Raw genomic sequence first — 24,985 nt, 5'->3', positions numbered from 1 at the left:
GGCAGTCACTAGGGTGAGTTGCTTAATTTTGAGGAGCTGCTGACGCAGGGGGTCCGACAGAACACCAAATACGATCTGGTCGCGTATCATGGAGTCGGAGGTGGGCCCGTAGCCGCAGGACTGCGCAAGGATGCGGAGGTGTGTTACAAAGGATTGGAAAGGCTTGTCCTTACCCTGCAAGCGTTGCTGGAACAGGTATCTTTCGAAGCTTTCATTGACCTCTATGCTGAAGTGGGTATCGAATTTGAGGAGAACCGTCTTGTACTTTGTCTTGTCCTCGTCGTCTGCGAATGTGAGGGAGTTGAAGATGTGGATGGTGTGTTGCCCGGCCGTGGAGAGGAGCAGAGCAATCTTCCTGGTGTCCGAGGCGTTCTCCCTGTCCGTGGCTTTGAGGAAGAGCTGGAAGCGCTGTTTAAAAATCTTCCAATTGACCCCGAGATTGCCAGCGATGCGGAGCGGCGGCGGCGAGTTGATGTTCTCCATACTTCAGGATGCCGGAATGCTGATTAGTTGCAGGTGGGTCTCAGAATTGCTAGTATGCAACCACTCCTTGTACCATGATGTGTTGGGTATTCTGGATCACAAACAGGTCCCCAACACTGGAAGTGGTGCAACTCTATTTTATTATAAGGTTAACTATATTAACATACTTGAACTGTGGGCAAATGCAATACCAGCTTTAACTGTTGACCCTTGCCTAGTCCTAACCAGGTGATGCACTCAGCACATGGTGAATGTCCGTGTTGCAGGCTGTGAGCTCTGTGCTCTGAGCTGGCTGCTACTAGAATGAGCGGGAACTCTTCTGTCCCCTGTCTTTATAGTGCGTGTGCTCTCACTGGTGATTGGCTGCGGTGTTGTGTATGCTGATTGGTCCCACTGCATGTCCATCGGTGTGTGTCTATGACACCCGTGTCTGCATGGGTTTCCTCCGGGTGCTCCAGTTTCCTCCCACAGTCGAAAGATGTGCAGGTTAGCTAGATTTGTCATGCTAAATTGCCCCTTAGTGTCCAGGGATGTGCAGATTAGGGGACAGGGCGGGGTGAGTGAGTATTTTGCTTCATCTGGATAGCTTGAATGTGTAGTATTGAATGAAGAAATCAAAGCTTTGTTAACGAACAAAAGTATAAATTTATTACACGACTAACTAAAACTCGATATAGAACTTACAGTGCAGAAGGAGGCCATTCGGCCCATCGAGTCTGCACCGACCCACTTAAACCCTCACTTCCACCCTATCCCCGTAACCCAATAACCCCTCCTAACCTTTTTTGGACACTAAGGGCAATTTAGCATGGCTAATCCACCTAACCTGCACATCTTTGGCCTGTGGGAGGAAACCCACACACACACGGGCAGACTCCGCACAGACAGTGACCCAGCAGGGAATCGAACCTGGGACCCTGGTGCTGTGAAGCCACAGTGTTAGCCAGTTGTGCTACCATGCTGCCCATCCTAAAGTAGAATGTTTCTCTATTAAACTATGCTATCTCTAACTAGCAGACTTTGTCAAGTACAATTGCTCTCTCTCCTGCCTCACTATCTTTTTAAAATTTATTTTCTTATAAATTTAGAGTACCAATTATATTTTTTCCAATTAAGGGACAATTTAGCATGGCCAATCCACCTAACCTTCACATCTTTGGGTTGTGGGGGTGAAACCCACGCAGACATGGCAAGGATGTGCAAACTCCACACGGACAGTGACCCAGGGCTGGGATTCGAACCCAGGTCCTCAGCGCCGTAGTCCCAGTGCTAACCACTGCACCACATGCTGCCCCTGCCTCACTATCTTAACCCCTTCTTCACAACCTTGTTCCAGAATCCCCAAGCCACATATTATATGTATGACTGTTCTGTGTTTCCTCTAGTGGTAAGAAGCATTGTCATTAACTTATTAACTCTTTACATCCCAGTCAATTTACATATCATTACTGTTATATTTTAAATAATGACTTATCTAAAATATATATATTACTCATGAATCCACCAGGATGATAAAATGACCAATGTCCTTCTTGTTGAAAGATTAACTATTTAATGAGTAATAAAATAATAAACTGTGAGTCCGTTTACTCAATACTAAACTAACTATAAAGAAATAAAGTACAATACAGATAACTATATAACTATACAGTATAATAACAAACTAGTTCTAACTTCTCTCACTCTAGCTATTCTATGTCTTGAGTGTTCACTGTTCTGGATCACACTCTCTAACATCATCTTACTTAGAAAAGGCGGGAATCCAGGGTGGACTCTGACGGCAGAGTGTTGACGCGTCGTAAAAATCGGAGAGTTTTATGACGGCATCATCGGACCGCTAAGTGTAGCGATCCTTTCCCGTGCAGGGGACCAGCACGGCACTGGAGCGACTCCCGCCGCCCCAGCTGCTAATACCGGCGTCAAACGGGTGCCGCGGGTCTGCGCATGCGCACTAAAACTGGCACGAACTCGCACATGCGCGGTAGCTTCCTTCTCCTTGCCGGCCTTTTCACAACATGCCATAGGGCTACAGGGGCCGATGCGGAGGAAAAGAGGCCCCCACCAGGAGAGGCCGGCCCGCCGATCGGTAGGCTCCGATCGCGGGCCAGGCCACGGTGGAGACCCCCCCCCCCCCGGGGTCAGATCCCCCCTCCCCACCCCCACCAGCCGCCCCCTGCATGATGGACGCCAAGGTCCCATCGGGTAAGACCACATGTGAACGGCGCCGGTGGGACTCGGGCTTTCTTGGCGGCCACTCAGCTCATCCCGGGCGGAGAATCGCCGGGGGGCCGCTTGACCGACGGCGCGCCGGCGCCAATGGCGCAATTCTCCGGTCACCGGAGAATTGGCGGACTGGCATCGGGGCGGCGTCACGCAAATCGCGCCTGGCCCAGCGATTTCCGACCTGGCCCCGGAGTCAGAGAATCCCGCCCCCAGTTCTTATAGTATCTGACTGTGAGACATCTAGTGTTGAAATGACTGTACTACATTTACATATATTGATCATGTATATTGATATCTGAATATCACTAATTACATCCCCTTTTTTTTCAAAGATGTTTGGAGATTTCTACAAACATGTTTATTGTAAAAAGCATTGTAAGTTCTTTACATGTAATTGAGTACTGATATTGTACAGTAGTTAACAAGTTTTTAAAATTTTTGCAGTCCACAAATTGAGTCTATACTCAGTCTTCACTCTGGTAGGGTGTTACAGTACCCTACCAACAAGTCATCAGTCCAAATCGATCATGTGTTTGAATGGTTGAACAATATTCGTTGTCTGACTTGGTCTTTTTTCTGTGCTTGTGGTGTTGATTTTGTGTTTCTTTTGCCGTTAAAACATGTTTGCTATCTGTTATTTTTAGCAAGAACCAACTCTCCTAGACTGTTGGAACGTTGTTGTTTTTTTGCAAACAATGTACCATGTTGGAACTTTCCACACCTGTTCTTCCTGACATTGTTGCCATTATGCGTGAATTTTGTATTCTCTACACGTGCATTTGTCCGTGTTACCTCAACCAGTAGCTGTGTTTCACACACCGTCCTGCAGTCCCTTGCTCGGTTGCCATCTGGATTGTTTGCCATACTGTATGGTCTGTCAAGTGTGACTGCGAGTTCAAACCCTTTCTTGTCATTGCATTGGACTGTGCTGTTCAGTTGTCCTTCGGTTTCACAGCCATACCTTTGTGTACAGTCTGTTTTTCCGGAGTGACTTTTTGTGTGCTCAAGATCCATTCCTTCTGGTTTGTTTGATTCATTTTCAACCTTTATACTGTCAGTGTCCTTTGTATTATCTGATGTTTCGCGACACTTTATGATCTCCGGTTCCTGTAGATGATCTGATGCATTGTGGAGCTTTGTGACATCAGTCCCTTTGGGATGATCTGATGTATCGTTGAACTCTTGGTGCTTCTCATCTGGAGTCAACTTCTCCAAGACGTCATTTCCTTGTAGGCTGTTCACGATTGATGTGCTCTCAATTGATTGTTCATTGTTGCACTTTCATTGTTATGCTCTTGTTGGCTGTTCACCATTGATCTGTTCTCAGTTGATCTATTGCCATTATGAATGACAGCTTTGTACAGTCCAGACATTACCTCTCAATAATTCATCCCTGTAGGGAACAGGAATGCTGTATATTTACGTTATACTTTAAGGAATCTCCAGCTAGCTATATTATATTGAAATGCAATTATATTTCCTGCAGAATTCATAATGGGATGTTGATTCATTTTGGAAACGTAGAATATAGCAAAATAATCCTGATAAGGCACAAGGACTAATAACATTACACAGCAACGAACAACATAGCAAGTAATCCACGTGCATAAGTCTAGGGTCTATAGTCTGACAGTGAGAACTGGTTTGTTTTTGATAAATTGGCTTTTCAAATTCTTGCATCTTATTGGTTCATGATTGCTGTGTTTGAATTAAAGAATATGGTCCGGGGAGACCAAAGCAACTTCTGGTCTTGATGAAGAACAGGGGGCAGAGGAACTCCACCCTGCCACTCCCGGCCAACTCCACCCCCCCCCCCCCCCCCGACCCCCACAGTGTTAAGTAATGGGTTAAGAGACATTGCAATTAGTTGTCTCATTTATGTTAAGTATCCATTAATTGACACTGATATGTAAAGGGGCTTCAGGTGGCCTCTGTCAGGTGGTGTGTTGTTAAGAGTTTTGTGCAGAGGCTGTGGAAGTGAAATAAATGGTGTTTGGTGAAAAGGATCAAGAACTTTAGACTCTTTATTTCACAGCAACTAAAATGTCTAACAATGGTAGCAGAGGATGGTTGCTGTGCAAATGTGAAGGTTTGAAAGATACAACTTTTCCTGATCAAATCAAGGAGTGAGTGAGAAGGAAAAAAAAAAAGATACATGGCTGAACCCAGGATAAAGATGGCTGGATATGACTATCCTCCCTTATTTTCTGAAAGGGAATCGTACGACCAATGCAGTAGTTATGTGGACTATAGTAACTGCTTTGGGAAAGAGAAAACAAGATATGGCATTGGCTCTTTCTCTATCATATGGCAGTAAAATCCGAAACAAAGTGCTTTCAGAGCTGGAATTGGAAGAGTTAGACTCAGAAGAAGGTCTGGAGACTTTATTACATTATATGGATAAGATTTATAAGAAAGATGACTTAAGTGCGTATGAAGCATGGTCGGATTTTGATAAGTTCCGGAAAATGGAGGATATCTCCATGGAAGACTATATAATGGAATTTGGCAGACTATATAAAAGGCTGCAGAAACGCAATCTGCAGTCTGTGTTGGCCTTTAAATTACTTGACTGTGCTAGAGTGAGCAACATGGATAGGCTCCTGGTTTTGACAGGAGTTCAGTTTACTGATAAGGATACCTTATTTGAACAGATGACAAAAGCTTTACAAAAGTTTCTGGGGAAACATTCGATTCCGATGGCTCTGATGACCCAAATAGGTCAGCCTGCAATAAGGCAGAATATGGAAGATACACTAGTAACAGGATGGCGAAATCGTATGGCTGCGAACAGGGCTCAAGACTATAGATGGAGATGAGACAAGAAAATTTTGAAGACAGAAACCCAGTTAGAATCTACAATAGGAAGATGAACCCCAGAAATGCACGGGGCATGGATAAATCGATGTTTTCGATGTGACTCTCAATGCTATTATGCTTTCAACTGTCCAACTCGTTATGATAGAGTGTTTGAAGCGACACATGACACGGAAGAGTCAGAAGAGGAAAAAGATAGTGACCAGAAAGAAGGCATTGTCCTATTGACAAGCAGTTTCACGCCGGTAATGAGGGTGTTGGTTGCAGAATCCTTCAACTGTGCTGTATTGGACAGTGGCTGCACATCTACTGTGTGTGGAATTGACTGGTTAAAATGTTACCTGGACTCTTTGAATGCTGAAAATCATAACAAGGTTAAGGAATTTGAAAGTTCCACTAGTTTCAGGTTTGGGGATGATAATACTCTGAAGTCGCTGAAAAGAGTGGTGATCCCTTGCAATATTGCCGGAGTGAATCATTTCATTAGCACGGATGTTGTATCAAGTGAGATACCTTTGCTTCTGAGCAGACCGTCGATGAAGAAAGCACACATGAAACTGGATATGGAACAGGATAAGGCAACAGTTTTTGGAAAGACGGTGGACTTACAATTTACACAGTCGGGACACTATTGTATTCCATTACTGACAAATAATTTTTCAAGTAGAGTGGTTAAGGATGTGTTAATGGCAGTTGAAAATGGGACTTTAGCTGATAAAAAGCTTGTGGTATTAAAACTGCATAGGCAATTTGCACATCCGTCTCCTCAGAGGCTGAAAAATTTATTAAAGGATGCAGGGGTAAGGGATGACGACTATACTAAACTGATAGAACAGGTTAGTGACCGCTGTGACATTTGTAGGAAGTACAGAAGGACACCAGCATGACCGATAGTAACCCTACCTTTGGCCAGGGATTTTAACGACATTGTGGCCATGGACCTTAAGATCTGGGATAAAGCAAATAATATATTTATTTTGCATTTTGTAGATTTAGCAACCAGATTTAGTCAATCAACGATTGTACGAAGTAAAAAAAAGAGTAATTCTGGATCAAATCGTGGAAAAATGGATAGGGACAGGAATGGGTCCACCGGCAAAATTCCTTACGGACAATGGGGGAGAATTTGCTAATGATGAGTTTAGGGATATGTGTGAAAACATGAATATCAGAGTTATGAATACGGCTGCAGAAAGCCCATTTAGTAATGGTGTCTGTGAAAGAAATCATGCTGTCATCGATGACATGCTTCGGAACATTTTGGCAGATCGACCAAATTGCAGGCTAAATTCAACTTTAGCATGGGCAGTACATGCAAAGAATTCATTGCAGATTGTTGGGGGCTATAGTCCTTATCAATTAGTGTTTGTTAGATATCCTAAAATTCCGTCCATTTTGGACGACCAGCCTCCAGCTTGGGAGGGGACTACAATTAGCTCTGGTTTTGCTGAACATTTAAATGCATTACATAGCAGTAGAAAAGCTTTTTTGGAAGCAGAAGTCTCTGAAAGAATTCGCAGAGCTTTAAGACATAATGTACGGCCATCAGGTGCCGTTTTTCATCAAGGAGGCATGGTATACTATAAGAGAGACAATTCTAATGAATGGAAAGGCCCAGGGAAGATCATAGGCATAGATGGCAAAACAATTATTTTGCAACATGGTAATCAAACTGTTAGGGTCCATTCATCAAGGATAATGGGTACAGAGTACAAATTTTCAAATTTAGACAGAGCAGACAGACATGACGAGGAACCAGAGTCATCTGGTCCGCATGTGTTACAGAACTTTGAGGACAACTTAACTGATATAGACAGGGTTTCTGTGAAGGAACACAACACTTCTCGTGAATTAAAACAGGCCATTTTTCCGAAAGGGCAACTACCAAAAGTTGGTATAAAAGTGACATACTTGCCTGAAGGGTCTAGTCAATGGAAGGATGCAACTGTTATTAGTAGAGCAGGGAAGGCCACTGGAAAGTATAAACATCGGTTGAATTTACAGCATTCAGGGGAAGGAGTCAAGACAAGGGAAAACAAAGTTCAAAAATGGAGGGCACAGAAACACAGTGCCAGTTCAGATAGTACATCGGATAGTGAACAGGTCCGCAGGAAAAGGTCGAGAACTATTGAAAGGCCATCCCACAGCAGAAGGGAAAGATCAAGCAGTAGCAGTACAGAACGAGATACCAGGCGGGAGAGGGGACGTAGTTTGTCAAGATCTCGGAACATGAGTAAGACTACGAATACTAATAGGAGTAGAAGCCCACATGCACGTGAGATTTTGGTGGCTTCAGATAAATTAGATGAAAAAGTTATTCAAGAAGCTAAACAGCAAGAATTGCATAGTTGGAGTGAATTTGGGGTATACACGGAAGTATCGGATAGGGGACAAAGAGCTCTATCCCACAGATGGATTTGCACGGAAAAGGTTCTTCAGGATGGAACTTATAAGGCAAAGGCCAGGCTCGTGGCAAGGGAATTTGAAGAAAACTTAGAAGATCAAGATATAAGGGTAGATTCACCTACAGCAGGAAAGGTTATTTTAAAGATCTTCTTGGCTCTATTAGCCACAAAGGCATGGGAATGCAAATCTATAGATATAAAAGCTGCCTTTTTGCAGGGGCATCAGCTCCAGAGAGACATTTTTCTCCGTCCTCCTAACGAAGCAGCTAACACAGAAGGGGTACTCTGGAAGTTGAACAAATGTGTATATGGATTAAATGGTGCATCTAGAGTCTGGTATTTTTCGGTAAGGTCAGTTTTGTTAAAGTTAGGTTGTTGCCAGTTGAAAGCAGATCCTGCAATGTTTTACTGGCACTATAAAGGAAATCTTTCTCGCATTTTTATGATGCATGTCGATGATTTTTTGTGGGGTGGGACTAGTGACTTTGAAGCCATTGTAATCTCTGGTTTGAGGAAAGAATTCAGGGTTGGAAGTCAGGCTTCCGGTACATTTAAATATATTGGACTGGAAATTGGACAGACTAAATTAGGGGCAACTTTGCATCAGCAATCTTATTTGAAAAGCATCACCCCAATAGCAATTAGTCGTGGCTGAGTTTCACAAAAAGACGCAATAGTTTCACAGATAGAAAAAGAGCGAAGTTTAATTGGGCAACTGAACTGGTTAGGTAGACAGACTAGACCGGACGTGAGTTTTGATGTCTTAGAGTTGAGTACAAAAATGAATGATCCCAAAGTGGAAGACATAATAAGAGCAAATAAAGCGTTGGCCAAACTAAAAATGCAGGAGGGTGTTTTGAAGTTCCCGGTTTTAGGTGACCTTAAGCACTTGAAACTCATAGTTTATAGTGATGCGTCCTACGCAAATTTATGTGATGGGGTTTCAAGCGCAGGAAGTTTTATAATTTTCCTTTTGGGGAACAATGGTAAATATTGCCCACTTGTGTGGGAAACAAAGAAAATAAGGAGAGTGGTAAAAAGCACTTTGGCTGCTGAGACGTTAAGCCTTGTAGAGACGGTGGATAGGGCTTTTTATATAAGTATGATATTGACAGAAATTTTGGGATTAGGGGATTTAGGTAATATACCTATTGACTGTCACATTGACAATAAATCCCTGTGGGAAAATGTGCACTCTACAAAAAGTGTCAATGAAAAGAGGTTACGGATAGACATCGCAAGTTTGAAGCAGATGTTGGACAGAGGGGAAATAACAAAAATTAAATGGGGCAACAGGAGCTATCAACTGTCAGAGTGTTTTATGAAAAGAGGGGCGAGTTCACAGAAACTTTTGGATATTGTTAATGAAGGGCGCTTGTTTCTGTGACTGTCTTTTTTTTTCTTTCTCGTCCAAACAAAAAAAAAGAAAAGTGGGGGACATCATGTGTGTGTTTTTGAGTTTCTTTAAATTATGTTTTCACCTATTTATTTTTTTTCTCCAAGGAAGGGGAGACTGTTAAGTAATGGGTTAAGAGACATTGCAATTAGTTGTCTCATTTATGTTAAGTATCCATTAATTGACACTGATATGTAAAGGGGCTTCAGGTGGCCTCTGTCAGGTGGTGTGTTGTTAAGAGTTTTGTGCAGTGGCTGTGGAAGTGAAATAAATGGTGTTTGGTGAAAAGGAACAAGAACTTTAGACTCTTCATTTCACAGCAACTAAAACGTCTAACAACTGGGAATTCAAGCTTGAAGTTATACAAGACGGTAGATTAGACTGAGGCACTAGATGGAGATTCTGTAACAAGATCATAAAGATTAGAATTGGAAAATGAGTCGAAAGGGCCAACTCATAGTGTCATAGAGTTAATGTCTGAGGATGGAAGAGTGCAGAAAGGAGAAATTAGAAGAGAATGTTGTGGTAAGCGGCCGTAAAGAATGGTTGGTGGAGGGACTGCTGTTAATGCTCCTTTTCAATAAATTTATGTCCAGCAGCTCCGATACTGGATTCTTGGTGGTGAAACTGCAAAGGGACAAGACAGACTGTTTCAGGATGTCAAACAGGGTGCATCTTGATTATGAATACTAATGTTTGGATATAGGTCATTTATTTTCAACTAGTAGCTTGAAATTATTATTCCTCCCAGTGCCAAATTTAAGAAAGTATAGCAGGTGATGGTGGGACTTGGCCATGCTAAAATTGCCCCTTTGTGTCCGAAAATGTGCAGGTTGGGTGGGATTTGGGGAATAGGGCCTAGGTAGGGTGCTCTGTCAGAAGGTCAGTGCAGACTCGATGAGCCGAATGCCTTCTGCAATTTGGGAATTCTATGGGATTCTATGGATATCGAAGTAGGAACAGATGCTGACATCTCCTATTCCAATCTGCTTGTTGGAAAATGATTGTGTGTTTTGTTATGAACAGGAGGTGGTGGGGAGAGGTGGGAGGGTGTGGTAGTATGTATTGGGGGTCATGTGGGACTGGAAGCCCTAATGTCATTGGCTGACAGATCCCGGGTCCTGGTTGGCCGTTGACCTCATACTCCGCCCTGAAGGCGAAGTATAAGAAGCCGGTGCCTTCCCCCGCAGGCCAGTTACTATCGGGCTGCTGGGGAACAGACACGCTTAATAAAGCCTCATCGACTTCACTCTATTTGTCTCACGGAGTCTTTGTGCGCCACAGAGGGTTAATATAAACAGTCCTGCTTTCTCCTCTCACTACCGATCCGTAAACAGAAATCCGGGGTAAGATAAAACAAAGGGGGAGGTTTATTTCACACACACATGGGAGAGAGTTTTCCAACATCTGCACTCACACAATAAAAGAGAGCTAAGGGACAGGAAGGAGGGAGGTTCAGGGCCAGACCACAATAACATACCAGTTTGGGTGTATGTATATCCAGAGCACCAGATGTTTCTTCAGAGGGGAGATTGACTGTTGCAGTGCAATCTGTCCTTCCAGAAATGAGACTTCCACGATGGAGAAGGCACATAGAGGTGAGTTAGTCTTGAAGGCACAAGTTCCATTATTCTTGTAGTTTGCAGTTTTGATAAAGGCCAGCGTTCTTTACCGCTGCCAACTGCTTGACGGTTAAATGGGAGATAGGGCAGACTGCTTGTCTGGAGCTACTGTCTCTTTCAGAAGTCAAACAGTGATTGACTATAAGATCCAAAACCTGTGTAATTAAAGGAGCTCGGACAGCTCAAGTCTGGGTCATTTGATACTGGTTTCAGGTTGTGAAACGAGGCCCCCTGATATAAAACCATTGTGTGTTGAAACAGGTAATGCTTAGGCCATTAGCAGCAGATTGCAGGCTAGGAGTTGCAAACCATTGCTTTTGTTCATAGCTGGCTGAGGCAGACAGCTCGTCTGATAAGCCACTGTGCTGGCTTGGCTGGAATGTTTATATAACACAAGGAGTGTTACATATCGTGGCCTTTGTTTACTTTCAAACTGCTCAAAAACAACCAGAAGGGCAGCACAGTAGCATGGTGGTTAGCACAATTGCTTCACAGCTCTAGGGTCCCAGGTTCGATTCCCTGCTGGGTCACTGTCTGTGCAGAGTCTGCACGTTCTCCCCGTGTCTGCGTGAGTTTCCTCCGGGTGCTCCGGTTTCCTCCCACAGTCCAAAGATGTGCAGGTTAGGTGGATTGGCCATGCTAAATTGCCCTTAGTGTCCAAAAATTGCCCTTAGTGCTGGGTGGGGTTACTGGGTCATGGGGATAGGGTGGAGGTGTGGACTTGGGTAGGGTGCTCTTTCCAAGAGCCGGTGCAGACTCAATGGGCCGAATGGCCTCCTTCTGCACTGTAAATTCTATGTAATTCTATGAAGCTAAGAATGTGACCAGCTGGAGCCATCTTGTCAGCCCAGCAATTGTCCATTTTGAAAAACAGAGAAAAATAGTGGGCTGGATTCTCTGTTGACGGGATCCTCCATTTCGCCGGCAGCACACTCACGCCCACGGATTTCCCTACGGCATGGGGGTGCCCACAATGGTAAACCCCATTGGCCGGCTGCTGGCGGGGGCATACCGCACCAGAAAACAGGGACGGACAATCACGCCCAATAATTTTATAAAGTAGTCCAGCTGATGGAGGTGTATATATTTTTTTTTCTTCCTGTATCAAAAAAGAAACGCATTCTCCCTCAGCGAAATTGAAATGAATTCTATTTAATTTCATTTTTTTTTCTAATGTGGCCTTAGGGAGGGAAGGATTAGAAGGGCAGAAGTATACAGGCATTCTTTCATTGATACCAGCATATCAATCGCACAGTTAGCAGAGGAAATGGCAGTTCCCTGTTGCATATTCTTTGTGAGGTTTAAACCCAAGTTAGGGCAAGAACCTGGTCCAGTCTTTGGGATTTCAGAAATTTTGGGTGACTTGGGGAGGATTTGAAATTTGTTTGCATATTTTGTGCTAAATTTCTGACTTCACTTCCCTCTGTTGGAGGTCACAACGTCTGACCCTTCAAAAGTAGTAGTAATCTTTATTGTCACAAGTAAGCTCACATTAACATTACAATGAAGTTACTGTGAAAAGCCCCTGTCGCCACACTCTGGCGCCTGTTCGGGCACACAGAGGGAGAATTCAGAATGTCCAAATGACCTAACAAGCACGTCTTTCGGGACTTGTGGGAGGAGACCGGAGCACATGGAGGAAACCCACGCAGACACGGGGAGAACGTGCAGACTCCGCACAGACAGACCCAAGCCGGGAATCAAACTTGGGACCCGGGAGCTGTGAAGCAACAGTGCTAACCACTGTGCTGCCCACACGAAAGAGTCTCTTGGTTTTACAAGGTGGTGACCATCCAGGGGTTGAGTGTGGCGGAAGCTGCTCTGCGCAATGCACAGGGCGATGCTGGACACCCCACTCTGGGGGTGCCAGACCCTGGGATCATAAGAAAGAGATGCTCTTGTCCAGTTTCCAAATGATAGGGACGTTTGGTGTGCGCAGCAACAGGTGGACAATTGGCCCCTGAATACGGGCCAGCCTTTCTGAGCTGGGATGACAGGAAGAAGATCTTCTGGCCGTGGCCTCACCAGCACCCACACCAGATATGGCTACCAGTGCAGCAGCCTCGTGAGATAAGCATGGGGTCCAATCTAACATGATTCCCTCTGTTGGTGACTTGAGTGATGGGTTCTGTGTCTTTTGGGACATTAATGCCTTCTGGCGGATGGCCAGATCTTGCTGTACATCCAGGTGACTTAGCAATTGAGTGAGGCATCACCCTCTCTCCTACAGGGTGAATTTAGGAACTTTTTGGCTCCACATTTTTTCTCCTATAAATTGGTCAGCAAAATCAATCCCCAGTTTCCTGACCAGGCCTCTGGTTTTGCAGGGGTGCTCTCTACCAACAGGTTCCCTGCCCTCTGCAACACCACTACCCTCTAGTGGAGGTATAGCTCCAGCTACACTCTCTGATGGCTTCTTGACTGGGGGAGACAGTTTCCTCCCTGGCTCTGGAGGCATTTGGGAATCCCTTTGGTCACCCTCCAAATTCGGAAAGGTAGGGTTAGGTAGCCATATCTGGAAAGAAGGTTTCTGCTCGTCATACCTCAGGCAAGTCCTTAACCTCTTCCTTTTTGGGTTCAATACTTTGTTTTCTTTCTGGCTGTTTGGCTACATGGGACATCTCCTTCACTATTTATTTCCTGGCTGGAGGACTTCTCTGGTCCCTATTCAACTTGGGGATATCTGGAGGATCTACTTCAGGTTCTACCCTGGATCCGATTTAATGTTACTGGCCTAGATTTTGGCCTTGCTACATTTGAGCAACTCTCTCTCATGGGTGGGGACTATCCCACCCATGTGGGCCTCTTGACCTTCTCCAGCTTTCTGACCTTTCAGCTGCTGGGTCTTGGCCTCTTTTAATTTTTTATGGAATAATCTCAGCCTTTTTAAAACCAGATAACGTTTCTGGAGCCAACTTATCCCTGAGGGGTTCCTTTACCCACTGCATGGTCTCTGAACCTTTCCCAGCCTTCTGCTGCATGGCAGAGTTTCGCTGAAATTGTATGGGTCGCCCAGGCTCTCTGGACTGTTGGGGCCTCTTGGGACACAGAGCCTGGGATCTCACCAAGGCATTTCCCCACAACTTAACTTTTTCCCTCTCTGCTCCTTGAGCTTTTAATTTTATCTCCAGCATCTTTTTGCTGGTGAGCCCATTCTCTCTCTCTTTCCCTCTCTTGAAATTCTAGCTTCAACTTAAGTTTCTACAGTTCAACATTGGCCAGCGGGAGGGGACTCAGAGATCGATTGACCTCTTGCTCTGCTGGCTCTCTTTTATTACTCTCCTGTATTATCTTTGATTACACTTCTCTGTGTGTTTTGATATACTACGGAGTGTAAAATGTGTTACTCAAACCTTGGTTACTGATGAGATCTTCTGAATCTCGGTGAAGAAGATTCGAACTCGTCCAGTAGTAACAAAAGGTTTATTGAGTAACTATAATAAGAATTGCATGAGTTCTTTACTTTAACATTGATACCAGTGATAAGGTTAACAAGATCTAACTACAGTAACTATGCTTGACTACACTAACCATCTGAGCTAATCTGATACTCCTGTCCTGGTCACAGTCCATCCAAAAGAGAGAGAGAGACACACAATGTGGTTGCCTTTATACCCCTGTTGGTCCAGCCCTCTAGTGATCATCTGGTGCTACTGATTACACATTAACCCCTTATGTACATGCACGTACAGAGATCACTGCAGGCTCCACTGGTAAGGTCAGATCCAGATGTTTTACCAGTACCAGGAGTCAATCATGTGGGATTGTACTGGGCAATTTCAACTCTATCTCCCTAGCCAGAACTTTCAATCGATCTGTGCTCGGGGTCTCCAAACATTTCTCGCTTAACTTCTCTTGCTGAACAAACATTTGGGCATGAAATATTGCCATTTTCTTCCTGTTAGTGCAAGGAATTTGCTACGATTATCACTTATCTCACAACAGATACTCGCCCACCGAGTTTGTTTCCAGTTGGTTATTTTATGTGCAATCTGGCTCATTACTTAATTTGGGCTTTGGTCAAATTCAAATAGGGTAAATCCCAGGTTTCAGCTGTTTCTGTTATGGACAGGCATGGGATTAAATTAACAGCCCTGATTTCTCCTCCCACTATCCGTCTCCAAATGGAAAGGTGTTTTTTGAATTCTGATTTCCCCCTTTATAATCTTCGGAGTGTTTTTTCCCAACCCTTAAATTTGGAGTGTTCCAAATCGTCCATGCTCAGCAAACATGAGGTGTGTTATGGGCCAGGGTTTAGAGAACCCCAAAGTGTATCATGGAGTTCACCTGACCCACAACTTTTAATAGATTGTGGTATGGGGAGCACACGGTCCACTCTACAGGTGTGGTACAGCAGAAATGGAAAAGTATTTTTTGAAGCAAAACAATGTTTATTCTATGAACTCAACTTAACCTTTTTGAAACATATAGTGAACATCTTAGCAACCATCAATTCAAATACAACCCCCAAAGACTACAACACTAAGTAATCCTTTAAGCTTTCCTTCTTAACATCCATACAACTTAAAAACAAAACATTTATCAGAAGCACATCAAGTTAAAGTCACTACTGAAAACATTTATAATTCTGAATTCACTAAATGATCAAGAGATAGTCTTTTCATGGCAGAGAGATCAACAGTACAGCTGCTCTGTCTGGCTTCAGCTCCCACACGGAAAACAAACTAAAACACACCCTGCAGCAAACAGCCTAAAACGAAAGTAAAAAGCTGACAGACAGCCCAGCTCCACCCACTCTCTGACATTACTGCAGTAATAAACACCCATTTCTTAAAGGTACTCTCACTACAGATATTTATATACACACCCATTTATAAACACCCATTTCTTAAAGGTACTCTCATATGACAGGTGGCGAAAACAAAAGGGGTTGGCTCATTTTGCACACAGTTGGGAGAGGTGTTTGCGTAAGTCCCAACCATTTAGCACTCACACAATAATAGTGGAATAAGGGACAGGAGGGAGGTTCAGGGCCCAACCACCATAAAATACAAACTAGGGTTTACGTCTGTCCAAAGCCGCAAATCAAATATAATGCAAGGGTGCAACATCCCGGGCCTTTGCTTGCTTTCAAACTGCTCAGAAACGTCCAGACGCTAACATGTGATCAGCTGGAGCCACTGTCCATTTTGAAAAGCAGAGGGAAAAAATAATTTGGTAAAGTAGTCCAGCTGATGGAGATATATGTATATTTCTTCCCGTTTCGACTGGGACAGTTTCCTATTTTCAAACCACCTAACCTGCACATCTTTGGACTGTGGTTGGAAACCAGACCCTTTCAGAAGGTCGGTGCAGACTACTCTGCACTGCAGGGTGTTTATGGATTCTATAGATAAGAGCCCCCAACCAGAGAACCTCCCCATAAGAGACTCCCACCAGAGACCCTCCCCGCTACCAGAGACCCTAATATAAGAGCGACCGATACCAGAGACCTCCCCATTACAGAGACCCCTGCTTGGAAGCTAGAGAACAGTCCAGACAGAGAGAGTGAAAAAAAATCACTGTTTTAAAACTCACCTGGCTCACGCAGAGAAAACAGTGCTGTAAATTTCTAGAATGCGAAAACCACATTAGATGGGTTTTAACCCCCTCAGAGCTTTGATCTGCAAGACTTTCATTCACGTCAATGAGAAATTGGTTTTACTGGGCTGTGATTGACAGCTTTCACACAACCAGCTGTCTGGATTGTTTAATTTAATTTCCCTTCATGCTTGAATGGATCCCAAGTACCCAGCTGTGAAACTAACCACAATGTTTATAAACATCTAGTTGTGATTGACAGCTCATGGACAACAACAAAAGCAGTTAAGTGCTCTCACTTCCTCTATTTATCTGCATAAAGCATTTAACCGCTTTGGATGTGGTCCAGCATCGATCCTTTTTTTTTGATGACTCTGAATTCTCTGCCATGTTGGGAACTCCAATCCCATATCTGTAGTCACAACCCTGAATTTCTCTCTTTACCCCGTTTGATGTCCTATTCACCCCATTGTTCAAAATGTTCCTATGTTTTGTTGCATTTAAATCACTATATTAATCCAAAAAATGGTGTTCCAGTTCTACAAGAAGACTTGCCCTTTGTTTAAAAGTTGTTCCAGTCCAGCTGTCATGGGTATTACCCCATAACACAGAAATATCTCTCATTTAACAGTTGCACCTGATAATCAATCTGTGAGTTCCTGCTGCTAACATTTTAATGCTGATCGATTTACCCTTCTTGTTATTTTAAGTAACCACCTGACTATCCGTTTTAGAAATTGATGAAGAAGCACGGATCTTGGCTGAGAAAGTCTTCGCTCATGATGCTAAAGATGAGGATGAAAGAGATGAGATCTCACCATTCGACATGGCAGACGATTGTCCAATCGGGCAGCTTGAGATGCAGCACCATTTAATTGACCGAAAATCAAAGGAATCCACCTCAAAAAGGTTCCAAAACACAATAAGTTGAATTATAATAACCAGCTACATTTATATATATTGCCATTTGTGTAGCAAACTGTCCCAAGATGTTTTACAAGAACAATAAGAATTTGATCAAACCACAGTGGCGATATTAGGATAGACAACCAGAAACCTGATCGCAGCTTTGAAGGAGCAACTTAAAGGGCTAGAGAGAGGTTTATGGAGGGAATTCCAAAACTTTGGGCCAAGGCAGCTGGTAGCATGGTTGCTGATGGTGGAGTAACTGCGGAGGGTAAGGGGCCATAATTGAAGAGGCAATCTAGGAGGCTTGCAGGGCTGGAGGAGGTTAAAGAGACAGGGGCTGGCATTTTCCGCCCTCCCCTAACCCACGATGGATTTTCCGGTTGCCGTTGGCTGGCAGGCAGTGTAAATGGCCATTGACTCGGCGTGAAGGCCAATGGCGACCCACCTCTGCTGCCAGGAAATCCTGGCTGGGGAGCAGCAAGGCCGTTGGAAGGATTTGAAAACACGGGTGAAGATTTTAAAATTGAGCTGTGGTGCCGCAGGTTAGCAGGCCCATTGGAAAAAATCAAATCAAGCATTCGGCTTTACTTCAAGAGGGATAGAATTGAGAAGTAGGGAAGTTAAGCTAAACCTGTATTGAACCTTAGTTAGACCACATTACGGTCTGCAGTTCTGGTCGCCGAATTGTAAGAAGGAGAAAGAGGCACTGGAAAGGGTGCAGAGAAGATTTACAAGGGTGATGCCAGAAATGTGTGGGCTTACATATCAGGATAGGTCTTTACTCTTGAAAAATGGATGAAGGGTGACTTAATAGAGGTCTTTAAAACTGAAATATTTTCGTAGAGTGGACACAGAGAGAATCCAATCCCGCGGCAGAGTGTCCACGCCATCGTAAACGCCGTCGCGGGCCAGGCCACATCCGAGGACCACACCCCGGGGTCGGGCCCCCCTCCCCTCCCTAAATGTCGCCACCTGATCCTTACACGCCGAGGTCCCGCCGGACCGGAGCAGGTTAGAACGGCGCCGCCGGGACTTGGCTCTTTTCTTATGACTGCTCGGCCCATCCGGGCCGGAGAATCGGCCGGCCGGCCGCTTAGAGCGGCCTGCGACCGGCGCCGCGCCAACCACGCCAGCGCCAGTGGCGCCGATTCTCCGCTCTGTGGAGGATCACATACCTGCGTCGGGGCTGCATGGCCGTTTGCGGGGATTCTCCGACCCGGCCCAGGGCTGGGTGAATCCCGCCCAACATTTTCTCTTAGGTGGAAGTGCACATCTTGGGGCCTTCAAGGTTAGATCATCAGTAAGAAACTCTGTGTTTGCGTGGGTTTCCTCTGGGTGCTCCGGTTTCCTCCCACAGTCAAAAGATGTGCAGGTTAGGTGAATTGGACATGATCAATTGCCCCTTAGTGTCCAGGGATGTGTAGGTTAGGTTAAGGAGTTTTGGGGATCAGGTGGAGTGCTCTTTTAGATGGTCAGTGCAGATTCGATGGGCCAAATGGCCTCCTTCTGCACTCTATGGATTCTAAGGTTCTATAAAATCCAACAGGGAATTCAGAGGAAGAGTGGCAGGAATGTGGAACTCGCTCCCAGGGAGTGGTTGAAGTGACTAGCATTGTCAAGCTAGTGTGGGAGAAGGGAATAAATTGCAATGGTAGATTTAGATGAGGAAAGCTGGGAGCTATTAACACAGGCATGGACTGGCTGGGTTGGCTATTTCTGAGCCGTACATATTCTATGTAGACTGGGGAGCCAGCGTAGTGCCAGAGAGCAGAGGGGTGTTGGGTGTACAGGATCTAGTGCTAGTTGCAGAGAGCAGCAATTTGTATGAGCACCAATTTATATGAGGATGAGGATGGGAGGCTAGAAGTAACAAAAATGTAGGTGTGGGTTTCAACACCAGGTGGGCAAAGGCAGGGATAGAGTTGGGCAATGTTATGAAGCAGGAAACAGGTTTGATGGTGGAGTGGATAAGTGATCAGAAGCTCACCTTGGGGTCAAACACAACACCCAAGGTTGCTGAAGGTTTGGCTCAGTTTCGGACAGTTGACGGGGTGAAGGATTGAAATGGTATTCATGGAAATGCCATTTGTGATGGGGCCGAAAGCAATGACTTTGATTTTCCCACTATTAGGGCGGTACTTTGTGGTTTGTGGAATTGCTGGGATTGGCGGCAGGGAGTGTGTGGGGAGTTCATGGGATGGGAGGAAGTCTACCAAAGTGATACAGTGAAAAACAAGATGCCAGTGGGGGAGGTAAAATTTGACATGCAATGGGGAAGTATTATCCATATTTTATCTATAACCTGTGAACATCTTATTTATGTGATTATTAATAATTTTGTTAATTAATCAGTTGTTTCTCCTTCTCTCCAAAGTGAGATTTGATTTACTTCAAAAAGTGAAATCAAGACAATTGAGATACTAGTTATTCAGCTTCCAACATAGCCCTTCACCTGAATACTATTAGATGATCAGACTTATCCCTTGAGTATCACCTTTTTGTAGAGCAGTGCTCAGCTTTTTCCTTTAAGAGTAGCTCTCCCCTTTGAGGAAGGAATCACAAGTTATTGACGTCTTACTATTGTCGAGCACAATACCTTGAAAGGTGAAGAAGAAAGATCTTCCATTCATACAGCTCGGGGTATCCCAAGGTGCTTTCACAACCAATGAATATTGCTTGAAAGAAGACCTTCTGCTGCTATGAAGGCAAATTTGGCAAATGATTTGGACTTGTGTCCCACAAATGGCAAATGGCCAGTTTCCCTGTTTGAGTGGTGTTGGTTGAGAGATGAGTGTTTGACGTTGGTTGTTCCCCTGTTTTTCTTTGCCCAGTGGGATCGATGGCAAACACCTGAACAGCAATTTTTATGTCATTGCACTTCCCATCGATTGTTGAGGAATAACTAATAGCACAATTATCTGGATTTCACAGTCTGAAGTAGGTGAATCTTTCACCCCATTACCACACCCATGTAAACCATAGACTGCAATATCACACTGGGGTAAAGTTCTATAATTACCAATAACCCCAAGGTAACTTAGTCCAGTTACTCTTCTTCACTTCTGAGGCTACACAGGTTGTTCAGTCATGGGAACTTGACTGCTAAGTAAATTCTGCCTTTGTCTGAGGTCCATCCCACATTTCCCAGCAGAGGTGACTGGATAGGGGTTTATGACCCATTGGCTCGGGCAGTGAGCCCAATTGTAATGACCTGCCTCATTCCTCAAGATCCGACATTAAGCAACCCTTGTCTCATGGTCAATACTTTGGAAAGCAGTGAGAGGAGGTGATGGCGTAGTGATATTGTCACTATACTGGTAATCCAGAGTAATCTAGGGACCTGGGGCGGGATTCTGCCAACGGGGGTCTAAGTGCCGACTGCGGAGTAAAAACCGGAGTGTTTTACTCCGGCGTCGGCACCCGTTCCCAGACACCTATTCTCCCCCTCTGTGGGGCTAGCAGGGGCATCGTGCGATTTACGGTGGCGGGGCCTTGGCGCTGCGTCAGAGACCCGGCACCGCGTATAAGACGCGGCGCCTTGGGTCCCGCGCATGCGCAGTTGGGCCAGCACCAACTAGTGCATGCGCGGTGGCCGTCCTCCCCCCCGGCCGCCCCACACAAACATGGCGGATGGATCCAGGCTTGCTGGCGGAAGGAGGCCCTCTGACAGAGAGGCCGGCCCGCCGATCGGCTGGTCCCAATCGCGTACCAGGCCACTCCGGAGGCCCCCCCCCCTCCCACAGGCCGCCCCTCAAGCCTTCGCGACGAGTACCCGCCGGCAGCGACCAGGTGTGGACGGCAGCGGCGGGACTAGGCCATTTATGCGCAGCCGCTCGGCCCATCCAGGCCGGAGAATCGCCGCTCGCCGTTTGCAGCGATTCTCCAAGCGGCCCGGCGTGATTCGCATGGCGCTGGTTTTGGGGGGGGTGGGAGAATCGCGTGCGGGGATCGGGGCGGCATGGCGCGATTCGCGCGGCGTCCCGGCGATTCCCCCACCCGGCGGGGGAGCGGGAGAATACCGGCCCTGGTTTTGAACCCCACCATGGCAGATGGTGAAATTTGAATACAATAAAACATGTGGAATTTAAAAGTCTAACGATGACCATACACATTGGGCGAAATTCTCCCCCAACGCCGCGATGTCCGCCGACTGGCGCCAAAAACGGCGCCAATCAGACGGGCATCGCGCCGGCCCAAAGGTGCGGAATGCTCCGCATCTTTGGCAGCCTAGCCCCAACATTGAGGGGCTAGGCCGACGCCGGAGGGATTTCCGCCCCGCCAGCTGGCGGAAATGGCGTTTGTTGCCCCGCCAGCTGGCGCGGAAATGCGGTGCATGCGCGGGAGCGTCAGCGGCCACTGACAGTTTCCCGGCGCATGCGCGGGAGCGTCAGCAGCCGCTGAAAGTTTCCCGCGCATGTGCAGTGGGGAGAGTCTCTTCCGCCTCTGCCATGGTGGAGGCCGTAGCGGAGGCGGAAGGGAAAGAGTGCCCCCACGGCACAGGCCCGCCCGCGGATCGGTGGGCCCCGATCGCGGGCCAGGCCACCGTGGGGGCACCCCCTGGGGTCAGATCGCCCCGCGCCCCCACCAGGACCCCGGAGCCCGCCCACGCCGCCTGGTCCCACCGGTAAATACCAGGTTTGATTTACGCCGGCGGGACACGCAATTTCTGGGCGGGACTTCGGTTCATCCGGGCCGGAGAATTGAACGGGGGGTCCCGCCAACCGGCGCGGCCCGATTCCCGCCCCCGCCCAGTCTTGTCGCAAAGCAATTGCTGGTAGCGATAACATATGTTTAAAAACCAAGTTTCAATCTTTGCATTAAATAACATTGGTATGACTCTTTGAATGCGTTCTCATGTCAGGTTGAAGATAATAATGAGAGCAAAGGAAATCGGAACTTCGGTGCCGGTTATCCAGGTCCCTGAAGCGACACAGTCCACAGTCTCAGCTGTTCACATGGTGCAGCCATCGTACGCAGATGTACCAGAGTTTCAAAGAGTCACTATTACTGGAGACTACGCATCAGGGGTAAGGTTAACTCTGCTTCATTGAATTAAGCTTTTTTCTTCCTGCCATCCCTTCCCTTCTGCAGGGAGGGGTCACTCTCTCACCTGAGTCATAAAATGGGTAGAATCTGGGGAAGAATAGGTCAGGGGAACTCAGCAGCTTTGATGGGAGGAGAGTTTTTAGGCACATGGAGAGACCCAGAGGAGAATTTCAGAGAGAAAAATGGGCCAGAATTGTCCGGTTGTTGCAATTCACTTTTCCCGCCGGCAGCGCACCCACGGCCGTGGGTTTCCTGCCGTTGCGGGGTGGTTACAATGGGAAATCCCATTGTCGAGCAGCGGGAAGATAGAATCACCAGCAAACAACGCACCGCCGAGAAACACGCGGTTGGGGAGTGGAGAATCCCGCCCATAGGGTTTTGCAATGGTAATCTGTTGGATTGAGCACCCGATATGTGCAGTATCTGATTATCGGTTCCATTGACTGGAGCTCACCAGGAAGCTGTCAAACTGTTGCAAAGTGGTAGCACAAGTGGATAGCACTGTATGTTCTATGTACATGCAAACCTTGAGTGTCCATAGCCCAGTCTTAATCAGTTAATGCTACTTTCTATGGGAAAAAAATGAATTCTCAAATAATTTGAATTAAGCAACTCTGAATTAACAGTAGTCGACTCAGAAATTATATTGCGCGCGATTCAACGGGGAAAAAAACCTTTTGGGCACGTTTAGTGGGGTGTTCCTCTGGGGCTGCAGCGCCACGAGAGACCCCACTATTCAAAGGCACTTTGCCAAATCTTTTATCCTCAGCGAAGAACGCCCCGTCGAGGTCACACTTATATCACTTCCTGCACTGGCGAGCTCAGCTAGAAAGTACTTGCGGATCAGGAAGCCATTTTAAAATTTATTTAAATTTTTGACCCCCCTCAGCCTCCAGACTCCTTCACGACTCCACCCAACTTACCTCTTCTGGGGTCCTCAAGCCCCCCATCGCACCCCACTTCATATGGGAAAGGCACCCTGGGCCTAACCCCTGGCATGGGAACCCCCCCCCCCCAGGTGCCATTATGACAGGTCAATGTTTCTGTAGACTAATACTAAATGGCGCCCGGTCAAGGCCTTGCTGCGGGACCGTTAGTTCTGGGGCCCCGTGAGAATACGGTGCAGATATATTTAAGTGAGCCTAATGGCCCAGTGAGGGCGAGATCCGGATCACGCCATCTCACGATGTTCGGGTGAATCTCGCGAGACCTCTCACACCTAATTACCCTTGAACTAAGCAACTTGCTAGGTATCATTATTAGAGGGCAGTTAAGAGTTAACCACATTGCTGTGGATCTGGCGTCACATGTAGGCCAGACTGAGTAAAGACAGCAGATTTCCTTCCCTAAAGGACATTAGTGAACCAGATGCCCCCCCCCCCCCCCCCCCCCACCCCCCTCCCACAGCGTCTGGAAGAATGGGGGAAATTCAGATACAGTGGAAGAGACTTGTCCCACCGTGAGTCTTATTATTTCCTGTTTATGAACAGGTAACGGTGGAAGATTTTGAAGTCGCCTGCAAGGGCCTGTATAAAGCTCTAACCATTCGGGAGAAGTACATGCGGCTGTCATTTCAGAGATTCTGCAGAACCACTGCACACTTCCTGCGGACCATGGATTCTGAGAAATGGAGAGAAGGGAATGAAGTGCACCCAGGTAGGGATACGGAAATGCGAGCAAAGATTAATCCCATCACACTCACCCAACAGTTGGTCCTGCTTCAGGGTCCAATAATTTTCATTGTATCTTCACGCCAAAGCCAAATTGCATTATTCTCAGACCTGAAATAGAATCTAATTGCTTTCCCATGGATCATCCGTGTCAGTGTCTGCTGCATTCTTAAACGCAAAACCTGGATGAGAGACAGCACCAAGATTGGAGGTGGTGGGAGGGAGGGTGAAATCATCAATAATTAGTGATTGTGTACCACCCCAGGCTGAGGAAGATAAAGGTGTGATTTAGCTTTAAGAATCTGAGAAAGAATTGGGTAGAGTTAGATGGCATTCTATTTAATAAATAATTTGAATATGGAGTCAATGAATCTTTAGATGTTTGATATAATTTGGTGCCATTTATTTAAATTAATTCAGAGTCATAGAGTCACTATGGCACAGAAGGAGGCCATTCAACCCATTGAGTCAATTCTAGCTCTCTGTTGAGCAATCCAGTCAGTCCCTTTCCACACAACCATCCTCTGCAATTTCTCCCAAGAGTCTATCCAATTACCGTTTGAAATAATTGAGCATTTCTGCTTCCACCACCCTCATAGTCATCAAGTTCCAACTTATTATTACTCACTGCATAAAAGAAAGTGCCTCCTCACCTCTCCCCAACCTCACCCCCATATTTCTTGCCCAAAACCTTAAATCCAAGTCCTCTTGTCCTTCTACCTATAGCTAATGGGCACTACTTTGCTTTGTCTACCTTATGTAAGAAAACATAGAAAAAATAGGAGCAGGAGGCCATTCGGCCCTTCAAGCCCGCTCTGCCATTCATTACGATCATGGCTGATCATCCAATTCAAAAGCCTAACCCTGCTTTCC

At 46.0% G+C, this 24,985-nt stretch overlaps 1 protein-coding gene across 2 annotated transcripts in view; it reads left to right on the top strand.

Moving 5' to 3' along the window:
* Window positions 1-24,985, top strand: part of ampd1 (adenosine monophosphate deaminase 1 (isoform M)) — a 92,909-nt gene that overhangs the window by 1,597 nt on the left and 66,327 nt on the right. Inside the window, exons 1-4 of one of the 2 annotated variants that reach the window (XM_072480570.1) lie at window positions 10,800-10,922; window positions 17,222-17,396; window positions 22,258-22,423; window positions 23,933-24,098. In XM_072480570.1, coding sequence (XP_072336671.1) covers window positions 10,817-10,922; window positions 17,222-17,396; window positions 22,258-22,423; window positions 23,933-24,098 — 613 coding nt within the window. In that variant the 5' untranslated portion in view covers window positions 10,800-10,816. Of the gene's footprint in view, window positions 1-10,799; window positions 10,923-17,221; window positions 17,397-22,257; window positions 22,424-23,932; window positions 24,099-24,985 lie in introns of those variants that run through there. The other variant, XM_072480571.1, reaches the window with a different exon arrangement.

This window comes from Scyliorhinus torazame, chromosome 17 (assembly GCF_047496885.1).
Source record: "Scyliorhinus torazame isolate Kashiwa2021f chromosome 17, sScyTor2.1, whole genome shotgun sequence".
Taxonomy (NCBI): Eukaryota; Metazoa; Chordata; class Chondrichthyes; order Carcharhiniformes; family Scyliorhinidae; genus Scyliorhinus; species Scyliorhinus torazame.
The sequence above is the reverse complement of the archived record's forward strand: the minus strand, read 5'-3'. Positions and strand labels throughout refer to the sequence as shown.